The sequence below is a fragment of the Aphidius gifuensis genome, linkage group LG1 (assembly GCF_014905175.1).
Source record: "Aphidius gifuensis isolate YNYX2018 linkage group LG1, ASM1490517v1, whole genome shotgun sequence".
Lineage (NCBI taxonomy): Eukaryota > Metazoa > Arthropoda > Insecta > Hymenoptera > Braconidae > Aphidius > Aphidius gifuensis.
Window position 1 is genome coordinate 2,124,762 of NC_057788.1, and position 23,267 is coordinate 2,148,028.

At 21.5% G+C, this 23,267-nt stretch overlaps 6 protein-coding genes across 6 annotated transcripts; 3 read left to right on the forward strand and 3 right to left on the reverse strand.

Annotated features, from left to right (window-relative positions):
• Positions 1–2,802: 2,802 nt before the first annotated feature.
• On the forward strand, positions 2,803–4,718 carry LOC122860873. The gene is made up of 6 exons (XM_044164909.1): positions 2,803–2,960; positions 3,358–3,446; positions 3,525–3,593; positions 3,943–4,110; positions 4,172–4,340; positions 4,427–4,718. The coding sequence occupies exons 2-6, from the start codon at positions 3,414–3,416 to the stop codon at positions 4,525–4,527; spliced, it is 540 nt and encodes a 179-aa protein (XP_044020844.1). The 5' UTR covers positions 2,803–2,960; positions 3,358–3,413; the 3' UTR covers positions 4,528–4,718.
• A 145-nt stretch (positions 4,719–4,863) lies between these two features.
• On the forward strand, positions 4,864–7,240 carry LOC122860874. The gene is made up of 6 exons (XM_044164912.1): positions 4,864–5,329; positions 5,911–5,984; positions 6,053–6,121; positions 6,342–6,491; positions 6,558–6,732; positions 6,838–7,240. The coding sequence occupies exons 2-6, from the start codon at positions 5,952–5,954 to the stop codon at positions 6,933–6,935; spliced, it is 525 nt and encodes a 174-aa protein (XP_044020847.1). The 5' UTR covers positions 4,864–5,329; positions 5,911–5,951; the 3' UTR covers positions 6,936–7,240.
• Positions 7,241–7,335: 95 nt separating this feature from the next.
• LOC122847827 (semaphorin-2A-like) lies at positions 7,336–9,552 on the reverse strand. The gene is made up of 6 exons (XM_044145683.1): positions 9,544–9,552; positions 8,586–8,847; positions 8,395–8,520; positions 8,132–8,278; positions 7,625–7,945; positions 7,336–7,559 (listed from the first exon to the last, which is right to left on the reverse strand). Exons 1-6 carry the CDS (start codon positions 9,550–9,552, stop codon positions 7,336–7,338), a joined length of 1,089 nt encoding a protein of 362 aa, XP_044001618.1.
• A 1,918-nt stretch (positions 9,553–11,470) lies between these two features.
• Positions 11,471–13,006, forward strand: LOC122847828. Its single transcript, XM_044145685.1, has 6 exons — positions 11,471–11,708; positions 12,024–12,105; positions 12,180–12,248; positions 12,351–12,527; positions 12,612–12,786; positions 12,903–13,006. The coding sequence occupies exons 2-6, from the start codon at positions 12,070–12,072 to the stop codon at positions 13,004–13,006; spliced, it is 561 nt and encodes a 186-aa protein (XP_044001620.1). The 5' UTR covers positions 11,471–11,708; positions 12,024–12,069.
• A 2,548-nt stretch (positions 13,007–15,554) lies between these two features.
• Positions 15,555–17,073, reverse strand: LOC122860865 (odorant receptor 43a-like). Its single transcript, XM_044164902.1, has 6 exons — positions 16,795–17,073; positions 16,308–16,714; positions 16,137–16,236; positions 15,942–16,043; positions 15,695–15,856; positions 15,555–15,611 (listed from the first exon to the last, which is right to left on the reverse strand). Exons 1-6 carry the CDS (start codon positions 17,071–17,073, stop codon positions 15,555–15,557), a joined length of 1,107 nt encoding a protein of 368 aa, XP_044020837.1.
• A 1,852-nt stretch (positions 17,074–18,925) lies between these two features.
• LOC122860864 (tudor domain-containing protein 5-like) lies at positions 18,926–22,945 on the reverse strand. Its single transcript, XM_044164901.1, has 5 exons — positions 22,671–22,945; positions 22,303–22,508; positions 22,092–22,230; positions 21,784–22,005; positions 18,926–21,709 (listed from the first exon to the last, which is right to left on the reverse strand). The coding sequence occupies exons 1-5, from the start codon at positions 22,740–22,742 to the stop codon at positions 20,624–20,626; spliced, it is 1,725 nt and encodes a 574-aa protein (XP_044020836.1). The 5' UTR covers positions 22,743–22,945; the 3' UTR covers positions 18,926–20,623.
• Positions 22,946–23,267: the final 322 nt, after the last annotated feature.

Here is a 23,267-nt window from a genome sequence, read left to right on the forward strand (position 1 = left end):
TTGCTGATAATAAATATATATTTTCAAGTTTTGAATTTAACTTTAATTAGACTATATTAACAGAATTTAAAAAAATTATTTTTATTTAAAAATTAATTATTATTCTAAAAAAATAAACATTTAAAAATATTATTTTTATCAGTATAGCCTGAACTTTGTCATAGTTATCTGCAAAAAATTGGTCATTTTGCTGATAATAAAAAAATAATAAAAAAAATATTGTCTTTCTGAATATTATTAGGCCTAATTTTATTAAAATACTTTATGTTGTATAAAAAATTTTACAATATTTAATTTTATAATTGAAAATTGTGATTAATATTTTAATTATGTTTCACATTGTTTTGAATTAAATCTAAAAAAGCCTTTATTATTAGATTTTTTTATAAAGACAAAACGTAAAAATAAAATAAAAAAATATTATTTAATATAAATAAATAAAATATAACATTAAAAAATGTTTATTTTTTAAAAATTTTATTATCTTCATTTATGAATATATAATATAATGATATATGCAGATAAAATATCAAAAAAATCTTTCTATTTTTCCTTGTTTTATTTTTTGTCAAATTTTATCCTGGATTTACATATATATATAGTATATTTAGTTTGTTCGCATGATACATGTTTATTTCCTGCCCCGAATTTTATCACTATAAATGTAATAATTAAATTTAACTAAGAAACAAAAAATAAATGAAATCATGTCATATATACATTATAAAATATTTTAATAATTTTATTCTTCAGTCAGCATCCACAACAAGAACAAGTACACTTATAACAACTAGCCCAAATAAATTAAAACTTTTATCAGTTAATACGAGCTAATAAAAATAAATAAAATAAAAATGTCAAAATTACCTGGAATTCCAAAGGTATATATAAATTCATTATATGATCAATTATTTTTGTAAATAAACTTTAATTATTTTATCATATTTAAATTTTATTTATTATTACAGCGTATAGATGTATCATCATGGTTTTGTTTTAATGTGAGAACTGGAAGTTTAATTATCGGCTGGTATGGCTTGGTAAGTTTTCAAAAATATTTAAAATTAAAATTTTTCTATTATAATTTAAAGTAAATTTATCAATTTATGTATAAAATTTATTGTTTAATATATATTTTTTATTTAATTATAGCTTTTATCAATTGCATATATATTTGGAACTTCTGCTCTTTGTAATTTAATAATATGGGATAGTAATTATTACGAATTTCAATCACCAGATTTATTGAAAGCCACGCGCATATTTGCTCATACAATTGTTTCTAGCAACTTGCTGATTGCATTTATTAATGGTGCAATGATAGCCGGTGTTATGGAGGTATATATATGTATTCATAAATTATTTAAAAATTATATTTTATGAATTTTAATATTTATTTATTTATTTATTCATTAATCACATATTTTATTTACCATAATTTAATTAATTAATTTTTATTTTAATGATTTTTTTTTTCAGAACAAACCATATTTTATGTACCCATGGATTTATTATGAATATATTAAGTTTATTGTTGGAAAAATATTAAACATTATTTTTACCTTTATAATGTTTATTTTTGTGCTGATGCCTGATGAATTACCATTCAATATAAAAATTTCAGCTTTCATTGCCTTTCTATGTATGAATATAATAATTTCTTTCATCACTAGTGGTAATATTACAATTATATTTTATTTACTTATACATTTTATTATTCAATATTAATTTTATTTTTGATATTTTTCAGCTATAGATATTTACTTTATTGTCCCTGTTGTTTCTCATTGTCGTAGACTTTTTGACATGGAGGGAAATAAATATTCACCATATAAAGATTTAAATGGAGGGCTCATTGAAATGGGAAATTAATTAAATTTATTATTAAGTTTACATTTTTTTCAATTTTTTTAATAATTAACAATATGATTTTTAAAACATGAAATTTTTTTTTCATCAAATTAATTTTAGTCCTATAACAATTTAAATAATTGTTTATAAAACTTTTTTTTTTTTTTTTTCTTTTTATTAATTGGTTTAAAAACATTAAATGAAAAATATAAAATATTATAATAATGATAAATTATAAATAATATTTTATAATTTTAATTTGTCGCCTTTTGATTGGTTTTGTATACTGTTGAGACTAGTGTGATTTCAATAAATAAAAATAAAAAATACTTATATGATATTTGGTAAACTAATTTATTTAAAAAAAAAAATTACTTTATCCTCATAATTATATTATATTTTTAAATGTTTCATGTTGATTAATATAAATGTTTTTCGAATATTCTAAAAATATTAAATATCACAAAATTGGTCAACATTTTTTTTCCTCATTTCATTTTATTTTTGTAGATTGTTATTTTTTATCTCAACTTTTATCAGTGTTAAAAATCCGGGTAAAATAATTTAAAATAATATTTTTATGTATTTTTTAGCTTTCATAATAATTATAATAATAATAATAATTAGTAGATAACTTATCACCTTATTGATATGAAACAAAAAAATCAAATGGCACAAGTTGCTCCATGGATTAACAAAAATTAAAAAATTGTCATTTTATTAATAAATAATATATATATTTATATTCTACATTTCACTATTTTTTTACTTGTAAATAAAAAAAATATATTTGAAATTCTATACATATTGGTTTCCCCTGTAATAAAAGAAGGAAAAAAAAAAATATCGAATTACTATTATTATTATTATTTGAAATCTACAATAAATCCTATACTTTCTTTTCTGTAAGAATGAGAGATGAAAAGGTAGGAAAGGTAGAAAAAAAAAAAAAAAAACTCCAAGCTGGACTGAGCTGGACCCAAGATGGACCAAGGTGAACTGGGTGAAATGTGAATCACAGCATCATTGCTTGTATTTTTAAGATCGCATCATATAGTTTATATTTTACATTAAAATATTATTCAATTTATTAATAATTAATAACAAAGGCAAGTTTTAAATTAAATCAATTATTAAAATATATATTTAATTTATTATAATATTTATTTATAAAAATTTAATAATGATTTTTTGTTTTTTTTTTCAACTGTCAACAAGTGGTTTATTTATTTTTTATTTTATATTATATCATGTACTTAAAATTAGGCTTTAAATAATCATTATTAATTAGATAATTTTACTATAATAATTATAATACTATACAGTGATTTTTTTTTATTGTTTAAATATTGATTTTGACAGTGATTATTGATTTTTTTTTGACTTGATGTTTTTGTGTGATCATCGACGCATGCGTAAACTAACTAAAAATTTAAAAAATTTAATTTTTATGTTTATAGAGCTTATTGTTTATTTATTACATTTATTATTGTTTTTTTATTTTAGATATTTTTTATTTTAAATAACAAAACAAAATTATTGGAAATAAAAAAATTGGAACAATGGATAAACCATCATTGCGAGGTATTCCCAAGGTACATTTTATAAAACAATAATTAAATAATTTATTTAAATAAATAAATTTATAATAATATAGCTTTTATTTATTACAGATCAATGTATCATTTTTTTGTTGTCTCAATCAAAAAACAGCGAGTTTAATTATTGGATGTTTGACATTTGTAAGTACAGCCTAAAAAAAATTTTAATAAAATTAAATCTAATTATATCTTTTTATTAATCAACAAAAATAAAATACCAATTTATATAATTTATTATTTATTAATCATTAAATTTAAATAGAAAAATTTTTAAATTTACTTTTAATTATAAATCTCCATAAAATATTAAAATACTAAAATAAAAAATTTTTATTAATCAATTAAAATTAAATTTTAGTGTATTTTTATATTTATTAACAGAAAAAAAATTATTAATTATCAATTTGGCTTTAATTTAATTTTTTAAAAATTATTTTTTTATTTTTTGTTGACATTTTTACAATTATTAATTTACAAATTTTCTTTCTAGCTTTCAACGTTGATATCGATAATCCATATTACCGTTGAGATACACAGAATTCCAGATGGAGATTTATTGGCGGAATTAAAATGGTTTATTCCAATATGTATTGTATTATATTGTTCATCTTTTGGAGCTTTATATATATGTTATTTACTGATACGAGGTATTTTACAGGTTGGTAAAACACTGTAATTAAATTAAAAAATATACATCAATAAAATAATTATAATTTTAGGATGAACCAAAACACATGTTACCCTGGATATACACTAGTTTTGCAAGTTTAATTATGACATTTATATTTATGACTTTTATAATTGTTTTAATAACATTTGCAAGAGTTAAACAAGCCACGAGTATTGATTTTATTATATTTTGCACAATACTATTCATCCTAATATTAGGTAATTAAAATTAATTTTTATTCTAAACTTAATGTTTAAAAATAATTTTTTAAATAATTTATTAATAAATTGACTTTGATTTTTAGGTTTTTTAGGATACTTGTGGGCTATTGTTGTCACTTACTGTCGAAAACTTATTTTATCACAACAAAATAATACACCACAACATAGAAGACTGCTTAATTAATTATAAATTATAATTTTTATAAATATTTATTTATTTTTTAATACTATTTATTAATGAATTTAGAAAGAAAAATAAAATCTATCACGGAGTATGTGCGCTATGTAGATGACAATGAAATAAATAAAATTAAATTGATAACTTGAATTGTTTTTAAAATATAACTAGTGATATAGCAAGTTTTTATTTTTTTTTTTTTATCTTTGTTGTTTTGATAAATTTTTTATTGGATAGAAAAATTTATGATAAATTCAATTATCTACTTGCTATAACAAGTATTTATGAAAATATATTTACTTCTTGTGAAAAACAAATGTAATCAAGTCATGTATTTTTAAAAGTTACATTAATTATATATAGCTGGAAATTGGAATGACTCAATAATAATTTATTGAGTGATTGTAAACTTGTAATATATTTATCCAAACAAATATTGATACGTTTTTTGAGGTCACAGGGAGCTGACTAATTGGTAGGTCCCAAAGGCCTTTTTTGGGCTTTTTATATACTTGTTATTTCGAAAAAAAAACCTATTCGAAATATATTAGAAAACATTTCGAAAACACATGTAACATTACTCTGCATAGCCACCTCTGTGTTTAGTATCGATTCCTCTTTATTTCTTATCACAAAAATAGAACCGCTTGTCTCCATATAAAACGAGAGAAATATATAAGTTTACAGCAGATACCTTTGTACGGTCGTTAACGAACATTATCGTCTCAACATTAATATTAAATAATAAAATAATACGTTCATTTGGTTTTTACAATAATAAAAAATTAATTTTACTTCATAATTTTACGTAAGTTAATCTCAAAATAATATCAATATAAAATTAGAAAATAATATTTAAAAATATATTCAATGTGGCATAGAAATTTTATTAATTAATTCTATCAATTAATTAATATTTTAAATAGCTACTTTGTAATACAAAATTTTCGAAATTACATACATTATTTTATTGTGATTTTTTTTTATATTTATAATTTTTTTTTTCTATTGTTTAAATTGTAATTGATGATAAATAAAATGTATAGAAATAAATTTTACATTTAATTTATTATTACTATATTAAACAATTAATTTTTTATATTTTTTTTTATTGATTATTTTTAAATCTTTAAGAAAAAAAAAATGTGATTATTGTATTATGCGTCATTGTTTGCACAGCTTTATTTTTTCGGTGAATATTTTTATCAGTAATAATTTCATCATACTGATAATGATATCAGAGATAAATGTAATCTTGAAATCAATGAGTGGATATATAACATCAAGCCATCTTATTTTATTTTTAACATTTACAAAAAAACTAATAATTTATCATTCAATTAAATGTTTTTTTAAAGGATTTTAATTATTATTTTAAATTTTTTTTAGTTCTTCCAGAAATTACGTATAGTATTACTATAGAAAAAAAAATGGCTGATGTCTCATTACCATGTATTCCTCGGGTATGTATTTTATCATCAAAATTAATTTTGTCTTTTAAAATAATTTTTTTTTAAATTTATTTCTTCAGATGAATACTAATTCATGCTGTTGTTTCAACGCACGAACTGGATGTTTAATTATTAGTGTATTGGGAATCGTAAGTATATATAAATAAATAATAAAAATTAAAGCTCGAAATAATAATAAAAATAATGTATGAATATTATTGAAAATAACAAAATAAATTTAACTATATTTAATTATAAGTAAAATAATGTAAAATTAATATACTTTTATATTTTTTTTTATTTTTAATTTGAAAATGATTAATTAAAATTTAAATTATAGATGTACTTAAATTGTTTTTTTTATTTTAGATTGGATCTATATTATCAGTTATCCAAAATACAATACTAATACTCAATGATGATAAAACAGAAAATAAAGGAGCTTTACTTGCTATATCTTTTTTGATAAATCTACCATCAATAATAATTCATTATTTATTATTTCGAGGTGTTACACAGGTTTGTATTTGTATTTAATCATTGTCAATATATATTTTTGTCATTAATGATTTATTTTCATTTTAGGAAAAACCAAAATTAATGTATCCATGGATTTATCTGTCTTTTGTCGGTCTTATTTTAAGTGTTGCATTAACAATTATTGGATCTATTGGATTTTTAGTTGCTGGAAAATCCTCGAATGGACAAAATCCAATTATGCTTGTAATTGGCTTTGTTATCATGATGATTATATTTATTGGTAATTAATTTTTTAATTTTAATTAATTATATATTATTTTAAATTTTCTATTTTAAAATTAAAAAATAAATTTAAATTTTAACTTTATTTTATTTTATATTTCAGGTATTTCTTATCATTTTTTTTCAGCTGTTGTTACTCATTGTCAACATCTTATTTTTAATCGAAATAATCAATCAAACCAAATACGTCAAAGACCTTAGTAGATTATTCAAGAAATTCAGTATTCATTATTGAAAAAATAAAAAAAAAAATTTACAATATTTTTACTATTTTAAAAACAAGATATGATTTAAATTATTTTTATTATTTCATCAATTTTTTTTTAGTCATATAATTATAATTTAAACTTTTACATGTTGACTTCAGATTATATTATTAACAATTGGCTCAAAAGTGATTTGAATGGAAAAAATTAAAATTTTTAATGTCTCTAATTTTGTATACTGTAAATATTTTTTTTTTGTATTTACAAATCAAGTTTTTAATATCATGAATTAATTTCGAATTATTTTTATTTTTAAATATTACGTAGCTTTTTAAGATACATATAGATTTAGTATTGAGTATAGATTCGATGGCATATAGATCACCACTATCCAATTAACACTTAAGATTAAATAGACTCTTTATCAAGTCCTCACTTATTTTCATATTAATTTGTTTAACTCTACGAGCTGAAGCAACATAAATTGATTGATGCTTTGATGATATTTCCATGGCTTTTATTTCCTCATCTTCAGGAATTGCTTGAAATTTATCTTGTAATTTTGTTATAATTTTTCCCTGCTCAGTCCATTGAATAATTTTATAAACTTCACCTTGACCTACAAAAAAAAAATAATAACAATCAATAATGAGTCACAAGTTAATTATTTAAAAGTATACTTACTTGTTCCAGCATAAATAACTGTTAAATCAACAACATTGCCACAAACACTTTTACTAATTTTATCAGCAACAATTTTTGTAAGATATGATTGCTCGTTTTTCAATTCAAATATTGGTCCATCCATTAATGGCTCAATCACTGTATCCATGGTTGAATAATCACCACTTGTACTATGATAGTTTTTTAAATTTTCTTGACAAAGTTTTGGTCTTGCTTGGGGAATATTGACTGGATCTGATAATGCATTATTTTTATAATATATTTTCATAAAATCACCATCAAATGCCCTGTTGATATCATCAATATGAAATACACAAATTCCTGAATCAAAGCTTTTACTAAAATCATCACCATAATTTGATATTGAAAATGTGCCATAAAAAAATTTATCATTTTTATGTATTTTGTAAATGCTGTCTGTAAAAAAAAAAGAATAAATAACAATTAATAAACATAATTAAAATTAAAATATTTGGTTATCTATTTTTTCTATGAAATTTAAATTACTCATTGTTTCGAATGATGAACAGTTGAGTCTAGCTTTTGCATATGTGCTCCAAGTTCGTGGTTTTTTTGATGTTCCCTTATCTTTTTTGCAAACTCTTGCAACTCGAAAATATGTTTCGGCTCCTCCAGGTATATCAGAATGTCCTCCTGTAATATAATTATTATAAAATTTAAAAAACTGACAAAAAATATCATATTAATCACATGAAAAAAATTTATTAAAAATCAATTCATTCTCGTAGAAAAAAAAAATTCCTTCTTACTGTGGGTTTCCGCAGAAATTTCGTCAATAATTTGTATTTTTTTATTCTCATCAACACTCCCAGTTTCTTGGAAAAAAAATAAAACTTGGTGATCAACATAAAATGATCCTACATAATCTTCATCACCTGAAATTTATAAAAAAATAATTAGCAAACTGTTTCGTCAAAGAAAATATAATGTAAATAATTACCATGTGGCCATATGCGTTTATAATTTTGTGATGTTTGAATATCAATTGGATCTAAAACACCCTTATTTTTCAATTTAAAATTTGTTCGAAATATAGATGGTGAATAATAGTCGCTTTTATTGAAGCGAGGTACACCTGAATAAAGTGTAATTCCATTTGGATCCATCAATGCTGTTGCCTTACGAGTTCTGGCAACACTACATTTAAGCGAAAAAGGTGATTTCCAATTGACGCTATCATTTAAACTGACTTCAAAATTTTTCTACAAGTAATTTTTATTATTTTTATAAATATTTAATTATTCAATCAACATACATAATTTTATCATTATTATTTTTAATTTATTTTTAAACTTACATGAATAATCCAATTTGTCGATTGATAATTTTTTACTCCACAAATAAATAATTTATTTTTTCTAAATGGCTGAATTATTTGTATGTCATTGTCATCAAAGTCTTGCTGTAATTTTATGTATATGTAATATTGAAAGAAAAATAATATTTAAATCATCAAAAATTACCAGTTAGTCTTTTAATTAAATTTATTAAATTAAAATTGTAAAAAAATTTCTTACGTAAGTGTTGGTACTGGTAATATCCGTTAAATTTAATTTAAAAATATGACCCCTTCAGAAAACAAAATAAATACATAATTAAATTAGTAATAATAATCGACAAACATGGATAATGGATTATATTAATACCTTCCTCCAACAAAAAGATTGTCGTTTTTGTGGTCCAAATAAAATATTGGATCTTCAAGAGAATTCAGATTGAGCTCACGAACTATAAAACAAAAAAAAAAAAAAAGGCATAATAATTATTATCAATAGTTACTATGAAAAAAAAAATTATCAAATTAAATTTTTTTATAACTATAACAAGTTATTTTTATTATTACAAATGTTATTTTGATATTAAAAATACAGATTCGATTTCGAATCATCCAAACTCACCAGTGTCATCTTGACTCAGTGAATCAGCTAAAATATTTGAGATGATGAACCCAAATAATATCAAACTGATTGTTGTTATCTCACATTGAATTTTCAACATTTTAAAATTAATTATTGAACAATTTAAAATATTTAAATTTCCTGATTAATTAAATTCAATATTAAAAAACAAAAATTTGATTTTATATTCAACAAAAAGAAATAATTTTATTTGTAAATATAATTTTATGTTTTTAGACAAACTTGATTTATTTATATTTATTTTTAATCAATTTAAATTAAAATGATGAATCAAAATTTTATTATATATTTTAAAAAATGAAATTGAGTATTTTTAATAATAACAGAGTATAATAATTATGAGTTTTCGATGTGGCAAAGCCACGCGTCAACAATACGAAGTTTAAAAAAAAATTACAGTGGCACCTTTATATATAGTAGCCGGACAAAGTGTAATTTTCTATTTTCCTAATTTCAATTTCCTTAAAAGGAGCCAGTACATCAGTCAAGCCACTGATTCACCTGACTGATGTGGTGGGAATTATCAAAATATCATATGTATTGTTCTATCTCGTTACACATACAAACAAGTATTTCAAAAAAATAAAAATTTCATTTTTTAACATTTTATTTTATTTAAAAAAAAAATATATTACATGTGTTGCATATACATAATAATAATTTTAGTTGACCTAGAAACTTTTATCAATATTTTTTTTTTAATAGCTAAAAATAACTACTATTGTCAGTGTTATCTATGAGTATAAAACAAGTCACAATATACATTTGGAATTCCCATCCTCAAAGGCAAAGACGTCACACCAAATAAACAACTCCTAAAAAGGTAATAGCAATCAAAAAGCCTGTAAAATCCATCCTGATAAGATTCTTAACACTGACGTGTCCATTTCAATAATAATTCACGTGCGTATTTTTACGGAATTTCCCTGCTTATCTATACAATACACCCAATTTTTTACACAAGCAATACCAGAGATTCCAAAACATGTTTTATATATCTATTATGTTATTTTAGAAAGATCCAAAATTAGGGTACCTGTGGATTTATCTAATTTATTATTGGTACTCCACTTATCATTATTGGATTAATTATTTTTTTTTGTATTAACAAAATCCTCAGTAATAATTACTGGCATCATCGCGGATTCGCGGCCCTCATTGTTGAAGCTTTTATGCTTATAGATGGTTCATAATAAATTTTATTTATTTTAATATGTATTCATAATTTGCTATCATTTTTAAATAATTTATTCGATTATTAATAAAATGTTATTTCATATTTCAGATCTTGAATATTAATTTTTCACATTTGTTGTTACTCATTGTCAGTATATCTTATTTCTATTAAATCATATCAATATATTTATAAATAAGCTCAGTTTAATTTATTTTTATTTTATTATTTAAACAAAAAAAAAAAAAATATAAATGATATGAGATTTTTTTATTTAATAAAATAAGGCAAAAAATAATTGCATTGATTCTAAAAAAAATTTTACAGCTTTTGTCAAAATATTTATAATTGTTTTTTAAATTCAATTTCAATTTTTATTATTCATTCGTTGATAATAATTAGATGTAAAATTTATAACTAATTATTAAATTTTGTTTATGATTTTTCAATTAAAATATATAATTAATAAAAATAATATTATCTGGTTGTTTTATATATTTATTTCTAAAATTTTTAAAAATTCAAAATAAAAAATCGTCTCACGTGAGACTGTGAGAGTAAGGAAGGTTTGGTTTGTTTTTTTTTCTTCGAACTAGGGAAATCTATTATTTATCTATCATTATTTTTCCGGAATGTAGGGTTGACCTTGACCATGAAGACTAGAGAGAGAGAAAGAGAGGTCTATGTTATTTTACAAATTTTTTTGCTATAGTATGAATGTTTGTCTGTAGTAGTTTGCCGTAGTTTGGAGTAGTTTCATTCTCAGCGAGTTTATCTTAACAATTTTAATATTTATAATTTATAAATAATAATAGTGTTTTAAATTAAATATATTAACAAAACACTAAAAAATTAACAAATCGTAAAATAATAATATTCAATTAAACACAACTTTCAAGACATTTTTTTGTATAAATTAAAACAAAAAAAAAACTGCAACGCAATAAATTTTGCAAAGCTCAACCAACAGGTACAACACACACACGTTTTTTTTCACTATTTTAACTTACTTTTTTAATCAAGTTGTTTCAACATATTTTTATTCAAAATTTTTCTTTCTATTATTTACAATTTAATTTTATTTTATTTATACATAAAATAATAGAAATTAATTATTTTTTATTTATAAATTATAATGAATTATTATTTAAAATTTAATTAATCAATTTATTTATCAATATGATTTTTTTGTTTAAAAACATGTGTATATATTGATAATAATTAACAAACTATAAATTTATAATTAATAATTTCTTTATTTTTTTATTTTTCATCAATTTTTCAGGAAAATTTTTTAGGAAAAATATATTTTCAATTGGGAAATTAACAAAATGGCTGTAGGATCATTTCCACCATGCATCCCACGTGTAAGAATGAAAAAAAAAAAATTAATAATTATTAACAATATTATATATGATAATTTTAAATATTTTTTTTTCAGATAAATATGACAAAATTTTTTTGTTGTGATTTACGTTCAGGAAGTTTATTTCTTGGATATCTATCAATGGTATGAATAATTAATATAAATAAAATAAATTATTTATCAAAGTTTTAAGTAACATAAAAATGACTAATTTTAAGATTGAAAAATATTTTTTTTTTTTTATAGATTTCATCATTAATATCGATTTTGTTTATAACTATTTATACTCCAATTCGTTTTATGGAAGTAATTGATCCATCACCTTCAGACAAATGGAAACTTTTTTTTATAATTATCATTTGTGATGTTATACTTGGCTTGATAATGCTAATTAATTATATGATGATCCAAGGCGTTAAAAAAGTATGTTGCATCATGAAATTATATCAAAATAATAATCTAATCAGCTTTTTTAATTTTTAATAAATTTAATTTGTTTATTTACAGTATAAACCATCATTGATGTATCCATGGATTTACACTTATTTTGTTTTTTTAATACTTTCAACAGTAATTAGCATTTTAGTGATAATAATGAGTATTTATTATATGATAAATTATCCAATAAGCAGCGTAATTTTGCAAAGTTCATCGTCCATAGTACAGATGATTGTGTCCTCAGGTAATTATTATTTTATTCAATTAACATTTTCTATTTAAACAATAATAGAATATTAAAAAAAAATACTAATTATTTTATGTTTTTATGTTTAAATTAATTTTTTTTTATGTTTTTAGCTTTTAATTTCTACTGTTTTGGAACTGTTGTTTCTTATTGTCAAAAAATAATTCAAGATAATTCATTGACTCAACATCAAACTCTTCAAAATGAAAATTTGTAATTTAATTTTTAATAATTAATTAATTTTAAACAATAAAAAATATCATTTACATTGTTATTTTTATTGATTAATTAATTAATAATTGTCGATTTTTCGATATTTTCATAATAAAAATAAAATTTTGATAAAATTTTTAACTAAAAAGTTTATTTTTCATTTTCATATCAACTGAATTGTTTCTTATTAATTTTAATTAATCGATTAAATTTTTATTTGTTATCATGTTATCAAACAATATATTGTGTATATTTGTGTTGTAAAATTTTAAAGCATTTTTTTGTCGGTCGATATGTGATCTATTGAACAGATTCAGTGGCTCCATCATGTGGCCTACAAAATAAATACCCGCGAATAATGAAATTTAAAATATCACTCAATGAAAATAGAAAGTTCAGGAAAATTGTTTGACAAACAAGATGAAACAGATGAAAAATCGTGCATCCCTGTGCACCCCCGTCTAGTCTGGTCATCAATTGTTGCAACTTTTACACCTGTTTACACTGGCAGCCGTCAACCTGCAAAAAAATGTAAGCAAAATTATAGAAATATATTTTATTATCCGATAAACATCATCTTACAATTTAATATATAATAAATATAAATTTACTATTTTTCGTTTTTATTTAAATATTATTAAAGGGTATTTTTAATTTTTTAAATAATTATTAACATCAATTTGTTTATTTATTTACTTGACTTAACAATTATCTAATATTTATTAATTAAATTAATTAAAAAAAACAATTACATTTTAATTTTTATTATCAATGTTGAGTTTTAAATATTTTAAATTATATAAAATTATTAACAATTTATTCAATTTTATGGTGTTTTTGCTAAAAATTAAAAAAGTTTTATGGTTAAAAAAAAAAAATGGTTGATGTTTGTGTTTGGCAAAACAAAAAAATTTGACACAATTCTAACATAAATAAATTAAACATTTACATACTTATCCATTAACTGTTTGAATTAATTAATAATTTTTTTTTTTTATTTTTGCAGAATTTTCATTCAAACAAATATATTCTGTTGAAAAAAAAAAAAAAACATAATGGTTAAATCATCGATATGGGGAGTTCCTCAGGTATAATTTATCATCTAAATTATTTATATAAAAAAAATAAATATTTTCATTTGAATATAATAATTTATTGTTTATTTAAAAAATAGATAGAAAGAAGATTATGCTGTTGTTTCAAAGTTGAAACTGGAAGTTTGATACTCGGCAATATTGGGCTTGTAAGTAAACAAACAATTAATAAAAAAAATTTTAATATATAATTCATATAGCTTACATAAAAAATAAATATATATTTTCAGATTTTATCAGTGATAATAATGTTTGGAATTCCAATTATACTGACAAAATCAACTGTAATACCAAAATTGATTTTGGACCATTTAAACATTGACAATTGGTATCCATATATTATTGCATTTTGGGTACTGTCAATTGTATCAGTACTTTTTAATTTATTATTAGTAAAAGGTGTACTCAACGTACGTATTATTATCAATTTTAATAATTATTATAAATGTTTATTTTTCTTTATAATTAATATTATGGTTTAATGGTGTTTTAGGAAAAACCAAAACTGATGTTTCCTTGGATATATGGTGTTTACATAAGTCTTATGATTTTAGCACTAGTATCTATTGGTCTTATGGTAGGATTATGGTTATCATCTGTAACACTACCTTATGGAATTATCATAACTGAAATTATTGCTGTAATAGGTTCATTATCATTCTTAGGTAACTAAAAAAAAAGTTTTTTTATTTTTTTATTTCAAATTTACATGAAAATTTTGTTTATCATTTAATTTTTTAATTAATTTTTCAGGTATTAGTTATTACTTTTTTGGTGTTGTTGTTTCACATTGTCAGGATCTTATTTTTATTCAACAAAATGATTTGGCTCAGTACACAAAACCCTACAGTCTTAATTATGAATTTCATAATTATTGAATTAAAAAAAATATTAGCATATATTTTTTGTGAGATGAGAAGGTAAAGCTAACTACTACTATTAATATATTTTTTTAAAAAAGAGAAAATTACAAATGAGACATTTTTAATAGCATTGTTTTAATTTATCAATTATTTTAATTATCTGTGTGTGACAATGGAACCTAACAATGTCAGAGAATATTTATAAAATTACTGAATTTTATTGATGAGTATTATTAACTTCAGGCTAATTAATTTGAATCCGTACATAAAAATATTTTAATTATTATCAACTTAATTAAATGCTTCGTTTTTATATACAATTAATTTATTAATAAAAAAAAAACCAACAATGTAATATTGTCGAAAATAATATTATTAACTAAATAAAAAAATTAATTTATATTTCTAATTTGTCTTTTATTTTTCAAAGTAATTTCTTGATGATTTGTAAATTAATTAAAAAATATTTAAAATTCTTTCTTTATTTCTTATGTAATTTATTTGAAAAAAAAATTTATTTAACGGGTTTTCATTTAATTTTCAAGTGTCCAAGAGAAAAGACAGATAATTTTTTTAAGCGGAAAATGAACAAATTTTAAAGTTCCAGCATGATTCGAAGAGTTGTAAAATAAGAAACAGCTGTAGACACAAACTAAAAAAAAAAAAGGATAAATAAATATTACAATAATTATTCGATAATCATTTTCGGATTGATAATTAGTAATTATTAATTACACTGGCGTAATACTGATAAGACAATGAACCAACAAATCCAGATAGTGATATTGTTATTGGTTTTTGAGTTCTTTGCATCATTATTTGAATTATTTTTTTAGCATCAGTTGACAATTTATACCATGGAAAATTGTAAAGACTATTCACCATAACATCACTAGACTAAAATATCATTTACAAACAAAAAATACAAATTACTAGCAAATTAATACATTAAAATTAACAAAAAATAAAAATTAATATTTACTGTTACAATTAAATTATCAGCTGCTCGTGCACATACTAAAATATTAATACTCGCACTCAAAACTAATACTGTAAATTGCAATTTAACAGTAGCTGGCTGGTTCTATTAAAAAAACAAAATGAAAACAATTAAACTATTTAACAATAATTAATTACAGTAAAAATAAAAAATTTCTATAAAATATTTTCAACTTACAGATGCTAAAATAATGCTTCCAAGTACTATTCCAATAATTGTCATGGAAATTGTTGTAAATGCAATGCCTGAAACTGTCTTGATAATTTTTTCCGTGAATCTAAAATTAAAAATTAAATTAAATACAAAGCAATATGTTAAATTTGAAATTAAAAAAAAATAATATATTACAAAATTAAATCATGATGTTTTTTAACGTAATCTTTTAATTGTTTGTAATTTTTAATATTATTTATTTCTAATGCGAGTATTTCGAAAAGGGCACCAGAAAACCATAGATAAAGTGCCGCTTGACAATCCAACACTAGTCCAGCTGATATCTGAAATCCAACTAAAATATCTTGAGCATAAATTATTGTAAATGTTAATAAGGGCTCAGTTGAAAATGGATAGACAGCATCATTTGGTAATTTTTGAGGTAAAAATAATGGACCAATTAAAAATAATATTGATGCAATGTAATATGACCATGTCATATATGCATGAAAAAACCATGATTTATCAACATAATTTTGTAATATAATTCTTTGATTTTTATTTGCTGTTTTTAAATAAAAATCTAGCTTCATTGATATTTCCTTAAATAGAAAAAAAAATAAACACAAATTATATCAATTGAAAAATAATTATAAACATTATAAAAAATATTTAATTTTACATGATTATATTGTCGATTAATTTTTGTTATAGAAATTTTAATTAAAAAATTAACAACACCAGACATGAAAATTGCTGTTTTCATAGCAATCAATGTATCACTTGAGTATTTAATTATTGCTCCAATTAAAGTTAAAAGAACAAAAAATGCATCGATAACACAAAACCACCATAAAAATTCAAATAAATATTTTTTATATTTATTTTTTGGTTGCCATATAAGCATAAAACAATTTGTTATTTTTGTAAATTTAACAGCAATTTCTGGTGTTACTTTCATGATTGAAAATAAAATACTGAATAAAGATTTTTAACTTTTAAAATAGGTGTGTTATTATGTATAATAATTTGATAGAGGCGAGAAGTAAAGAATCTACCACTATTCTATATCCTATATACAAATCAATTTAATTATACCCCATTGTTAAAAACACAAAGGGTTGTATTAATTTAATATTCTTCTGTATTTATATACTGAAGGTAAAATGAATTTTGCTATTTAAAATGTTGAAAAGGAAATATTTGTTAGTTGAAAATAGGGAAGTTTTGTGGGAAATATTATTTTCATAACATGTGCTTGTAATTGCACTCTATTGTTATATCAATGTGGTACTTTTAGGAAATATGAAAAATAATAAGCTATAAGAAAAATATTTCAATCAAATAATTTAACCCTTACTTACTGAGGAAAATAATGTGTGAAAATTTACAACACGTTGAAAATGTTGTGAATAATATTTCCATCTGCCAGTTTCGATAAAGCCATGGTGTTGGAATTATAAAAATAAATAAAAAGTAAATTAGTTTTATGGTATATAAATGATATATCAAACACGAGTGTACATAAATTAAAGAAATAATATTTATTTTATTTTTTGAAAAACATTATACAGTTTTATATTTTTTAAATTTTTATTTAAAATAATAATATAGGGAAAAGCGGGGCAAAATGGAACACCCAAAAAAATATTTTGACTTATATTATTTTCAATTTTTTTGTTACTATTTTGATTAAAAAAGCCGGAAGAAAATTGATGCAATAAAAAAAAAAAATTCTTATAGTATATTCTTTTCTTTCTCTCTTTTTTTTTTTTTTTTTCTCCTTATATAAAAAGGAGAATGAAGCCTCTCTTCGAGACATTTGATTGTTTTTCACATTAAACAATGATTAATAATGATGTATCATTTGTTTTTGTTTAATTAATTAATTTTTTTATTAATGTTGTTTACCCGTTGCTAAGTGACAGTTTGTTTGTTTATAGAGAAGAAATGTGGTAAATAAATTAAAAAGGAATTGAATATATAAATAAGAAGAAATAAAAAAAAAAAAACTTATCTGATTAAGGTTGCTTATAAATAGTTCAATCGTCACCCAATTTTTTTTTTTTTCGACTCATTTTTTAAATGAAATGAATATCTATACTCTCAATTTTTTTCAATTTTTTCTGACGTCGTTTTTTTGAGATAATGAATGTCAAAATTGACCACTTTTATACGCGAGGATAAGACTATGAGTTAAAATACCGTACATTTTTATTTTTATCGAGTTCGTTTTTCACTAAAAATCCTTTGAATTACTATCAAATTGTAGTGCTTATACGGGCCTTCTAAGCCTAAATATTAGTACGACTATGTCCCTTGTAAGCAACCTTAATATAACATTTTATCAAATGAAGATAAATAAATTTATGAGTAGTAATTTTTAAATTATTTGTTTTTTTTTTATTCATTAGTAAGAAAAACTAAATAGAAAATACTATTGTCATACATCGATTCATATTTTTTTCCTTAAGTGTTCCATTTTGCCCTGCTATCTCCTACTTGGTATTATATATTTATTTATTTTTTTATATAAATAATGATAATATTAACATTTTAATAATAAAAAGTGATTTTTTTTTTTTATTATCAATAATTTACAAGTAAGAGTTATTTATTTATTATGGAGGCTAGGAGCCACAAGTTTCATAACTCACGAGCTAATCAACAGAGACTTCGTACTAGACTTAAAAAAAGCGTCTCTGAAAACTCTATCGCTCACATTGTAAGCTTTTTTTTATATATTGATTCATGTGATTATATAATACAACAACTTTTATTTATTTAAAATAAATTATTTGTCAATTTTTTCTAATGATATAATTACATCTTTAATTACAAGAGTTTTATAATTTTTTTTAAAGTTGGAATAGCTGAAAATAATCACCAAATTATTTAAATGAATTTTCATTTTAACTGGTGTTGATTTAATTTTAATATGAAATTTTAAATCTAACATCTCATGAGATACTGCAGGTAGAAATTTATAGTCAACTTTTTTTGAATTTATAAATGAATAAATTATATAAAATAAAAAGACTAAGCTTCTGCTTATAGGTCCTAATGCCCGAATATATTCGGGCATTAATTTCTTCGTGGAAGTTGTCAGCTAATATGTTCATTTAAATTTAAACATTTACAAATTTTTTTAACTGTATGAGATACAAATATCAGACCTATTTAATTTTTTTTTTTTTTGTTTTTTTAGATTAATGGATTTCTGTTGTCTGAATTTTTTAAATAAGAAAACTCTTCTACGCACTGATAAAAAGTTTTTTTTGACTGGAAAAAATTTTTTTCTGTTTGCGAAAAAAACAAAAAACTCTTAAAACAACTGATTTTAAAGAAGATAATTGTTGGTGACAAAAAAAAAAGTTCTAAAGCCAAGAAAGTTTTTCTTTATATTGAAAATATTTTTTTCAACCAAAGGGATGATATTTTCAATCCATATGATTTTCCAGTCATAGGAAAAATTTTTATCAGTGTATAGAAAAAATTAAAATAATAATAATAATAATAATAATAATAATAATAAAACTATTTTTCTAAATCATAAAAAAAAACGGAAAATATAAAAAATTGAATTAAAAAGAAAAAAAAAGAAAGAAAATTGAAAAATTTTATTTGATTTATAAAAAAGTTACAAGACAACCGCAGTGTAAGAGTGTTTCAATAGGAACGCGAATCTTATGGATATTTCCTCCAACAAGATTTGTAGAAGAAGAATTTTTGAAGTGAAACTTCTTTTCGCAGGGTAGTGAGAAAAAAAAATGACTTTTTTATCATAGACACTCAAGTCGTCTTGCAGAAAAAATTTAAGTCGGAAGAAAATTGTCACTTCAGTTACCGGAAAGTGAAAAATCAGGATTCTGAAATTTTAAAACTTTCTGGAACCAAGAATTTTTATCCTCCATGTTCCTCAGGGGGAAAGCTTACATGGAAAAATTGAAACGAAAATTTTGAAGTGTTGAATGTAATTTATTAAAAAATTAATAGTGGAAATATAAAAGAAAAATTTTTAATTTATTTAGTTCTATACTGATTAAATCAGCAGAAAAATTATGGGAGTTCTCAATACAAAAAACTCAAGGGAATTTCATTATCCAGAAATTTCACATCTGGATTGATGAAAAAGTTTATTTTTTTATAAAAAAGTAATTGTTAAATCAACAAATTTCAAATAAGGCTTGTCTCATCACTGATGTGAAGTAGAATAAAAACAATTAATAAAAAAACAAAAAAGAAAAAGTAAAAGTAATATTTCGCCTCAAGAGTATTTTTTAAAGGGTTGACCGAAATATAAAATTTCATATTACCAAATTTTTTTATAAATACCTTCTAAAGGATTAACAATTAATGATAAAAAGGAAAAAAAAAATTATTTATCTAGTTGTAAATTTTTAAACTTACCAACGACTTCAATATCAAATCGAAAACAATAGGAAATTAAAATTTCTTAAAAAAAAAAAAAAAGTTTTTTGTTATAATTAATTCAACAAAATATTGGTAAATTAACTATCCAACTCTTCTTCACTTGAAAAATCATCAGAATCAAGTTCCGTACTACCAGAAGAATAATTTTTTTTCTGCCAAATTTCTTTGTCATAATTTACCCATCCTTTTTTCTTTTTTGGAATAATTTCATCAATAAAATTTAATTTATCATTGTCATTATTTTGTGGATCAACATCAGCAATATCAATAATTACTCTTTGAATATCATTTCCACTTGAAGTTATAATTTCTTCATTATTTTTATCATCAACATCAGTACTTAAAACTTCTTCTGATGTATCAAATGATGTTGTAACATGTTCACCATTATGCTGAACAACATTCAATGTAAAAACCACATCATCATATCTCAGTAAATCTTGATCAATTGTTGTAATTTTTTTAACTATTGTTGTAACTTCACCAGGTCCAACATCAACAGACTCTTTGATAACATCAAAGCCATCCGAATTACCTTGATTAAAATATTGTATACACAATGGATCAACAACTTCAACATCTGTTTTTGCTTTAACAATGTCCTTTAAAATATCTGTTGATGTTAATATTTTAATTTGAGCAATTTCATATTTTTTATCATTATCTTTTTCATCAGATGTATCTTTTAAACATGCCCAATCAATTGCACCAGAATCAATAGATGATTCATTTGAACCAGTTGCAGTTACAAGACCTTGTTCTGGCTCATAAATATTATCTTGACTTACCAACTTGTCATCACCATTCATCAATGATTTTTTTTCAATTAAATTTATATTACTTGATGTTATCATTTTTCCTTTGTCCAATTTTTTTTCATTAAAATCATAACCACATCTAGGACATGTATGACAACATGATAAATCATTTTTAATAATTTTTTGATTAAAATGAGAATTATCATTAGATGTTGATAGTGAAATGATTGGTTGTTTATTTAATGGACGTACACCTTTGCATTCTAAATCATATTCATAAAGAAAATTATGATGATAACTTGAAGTTGTCCTGTATTCAGCATCATATTTTTCAACAAGCCAATCACACAAATGAATATCCTCTTCTTGTGATGTATCAATTAGACCAATCATCAGTGAATTATTCTAAATTAAATAAAAATAAAATACAATATATATATTTTAAATTAAAATAATTAATTGATGAATTTTTTTTGTACTTTTTTAATAACGTCTCCAACAACAGCAACAAGTAATCTGTTGATAATTTTTTTAAAAAAATGTTGACGAATTTGTAATGACCATCCTTCAATTTTAATTGGTCTGATATTAAATAAACCACATTGTATAGCTTGACCAGGCATTTGTCCAAATTGTGATTGTAAAAAATATAATTCAGTCGATTGATGACGTCCAGGTGTTCCATAATCAAAATATAACACCTGTTTTGTTTGTATAATAATAAACAATATTAAATATCAAATATGTTGATGATTTTTTTAGTTAATTAAATGTGTTATTTTTTTACCTCAATTTTTGAATAATCATTGACATTTTTGATGATTCCTCTGTGCCATTTATCAAAATATTTAACAGCAACATGTAGTCCTGGTTGTAATGCAATTTTTGGAATGATGTAGTGTAATTTATACTGCTCATAAAAATTGCTAAAAAATTTATATAATATATATTATTTAAATTTTTAATATGATTAATTATTTTATTAAATATTTTCTTACTGTAATGCTTCCATCATTTCATAAAATTCAAGAATATTATTTTTTTGATGAATATAAAAATGAGAAGGTGAAAATACCTCAACAACAAGTACTTCTTCATACTCATCAATATTTTTTGGCTCAAATTTATCAACAGGTATTTGTCCAACACATTCACCAAGTTTAATAACATCATCAGGAAATATGTCATTTATTTGAAATAATTTCTGAGGATTAGAAAAAAAAAAATTCCAACAAAAATTCATTGATAAACATTAAAAATTATCATCATCATGAAAAAAAATAAATTAAATTTTCATTACTACACTTGTCTTGATAAACAACTTTATAAAAATAATTTAATTTAGTTTTTTATATTTTTTTTTTACCTTGTAATTGTTGAATTTTGTTTTTGAAGAGCCAAGATGACAATTAGATGTTGTCATTTTTTTGTTAACCATTTTATTTGTTTATATTAATTAATCACTGATTTTTTATTATTTATTATTTATTATTGTGTAAAAAAAAAAAACAACCTAGTTAACTCCACGTGGCTGATTAATTATTACATAGTGTGCCAATTAACCCAGTTATCACAAAAAAAAAAATGTAAATAAAACTGTAAACAACACAAAGAACTGAGATGAAAAAAAAAAAAAAAAAAGAAAACGGTACACACACATCACCCCCCACAAGTAACCAATAAAATTACAGATTATTTATTACGTCATCGTTTGATAAACAAAAAAGGCATTATGCATTTTTATTGGTCAATTAAAAAATTCCAAGAAAAAAAAAGAGCCTCAATTGAATTTCCATGATATTTATCATAATACTAATTTAAAATATAAAAAAAAAAAAATTATTATTAATACAATAAATAACAATTAAATTAATTATAAAAAAATTTATTTAGTTAAATAATTATTGTGCTTTTTTTTTTTTTATTGTAGAAATAATGTCTTTTTTTTTTTACCGCTTTATTT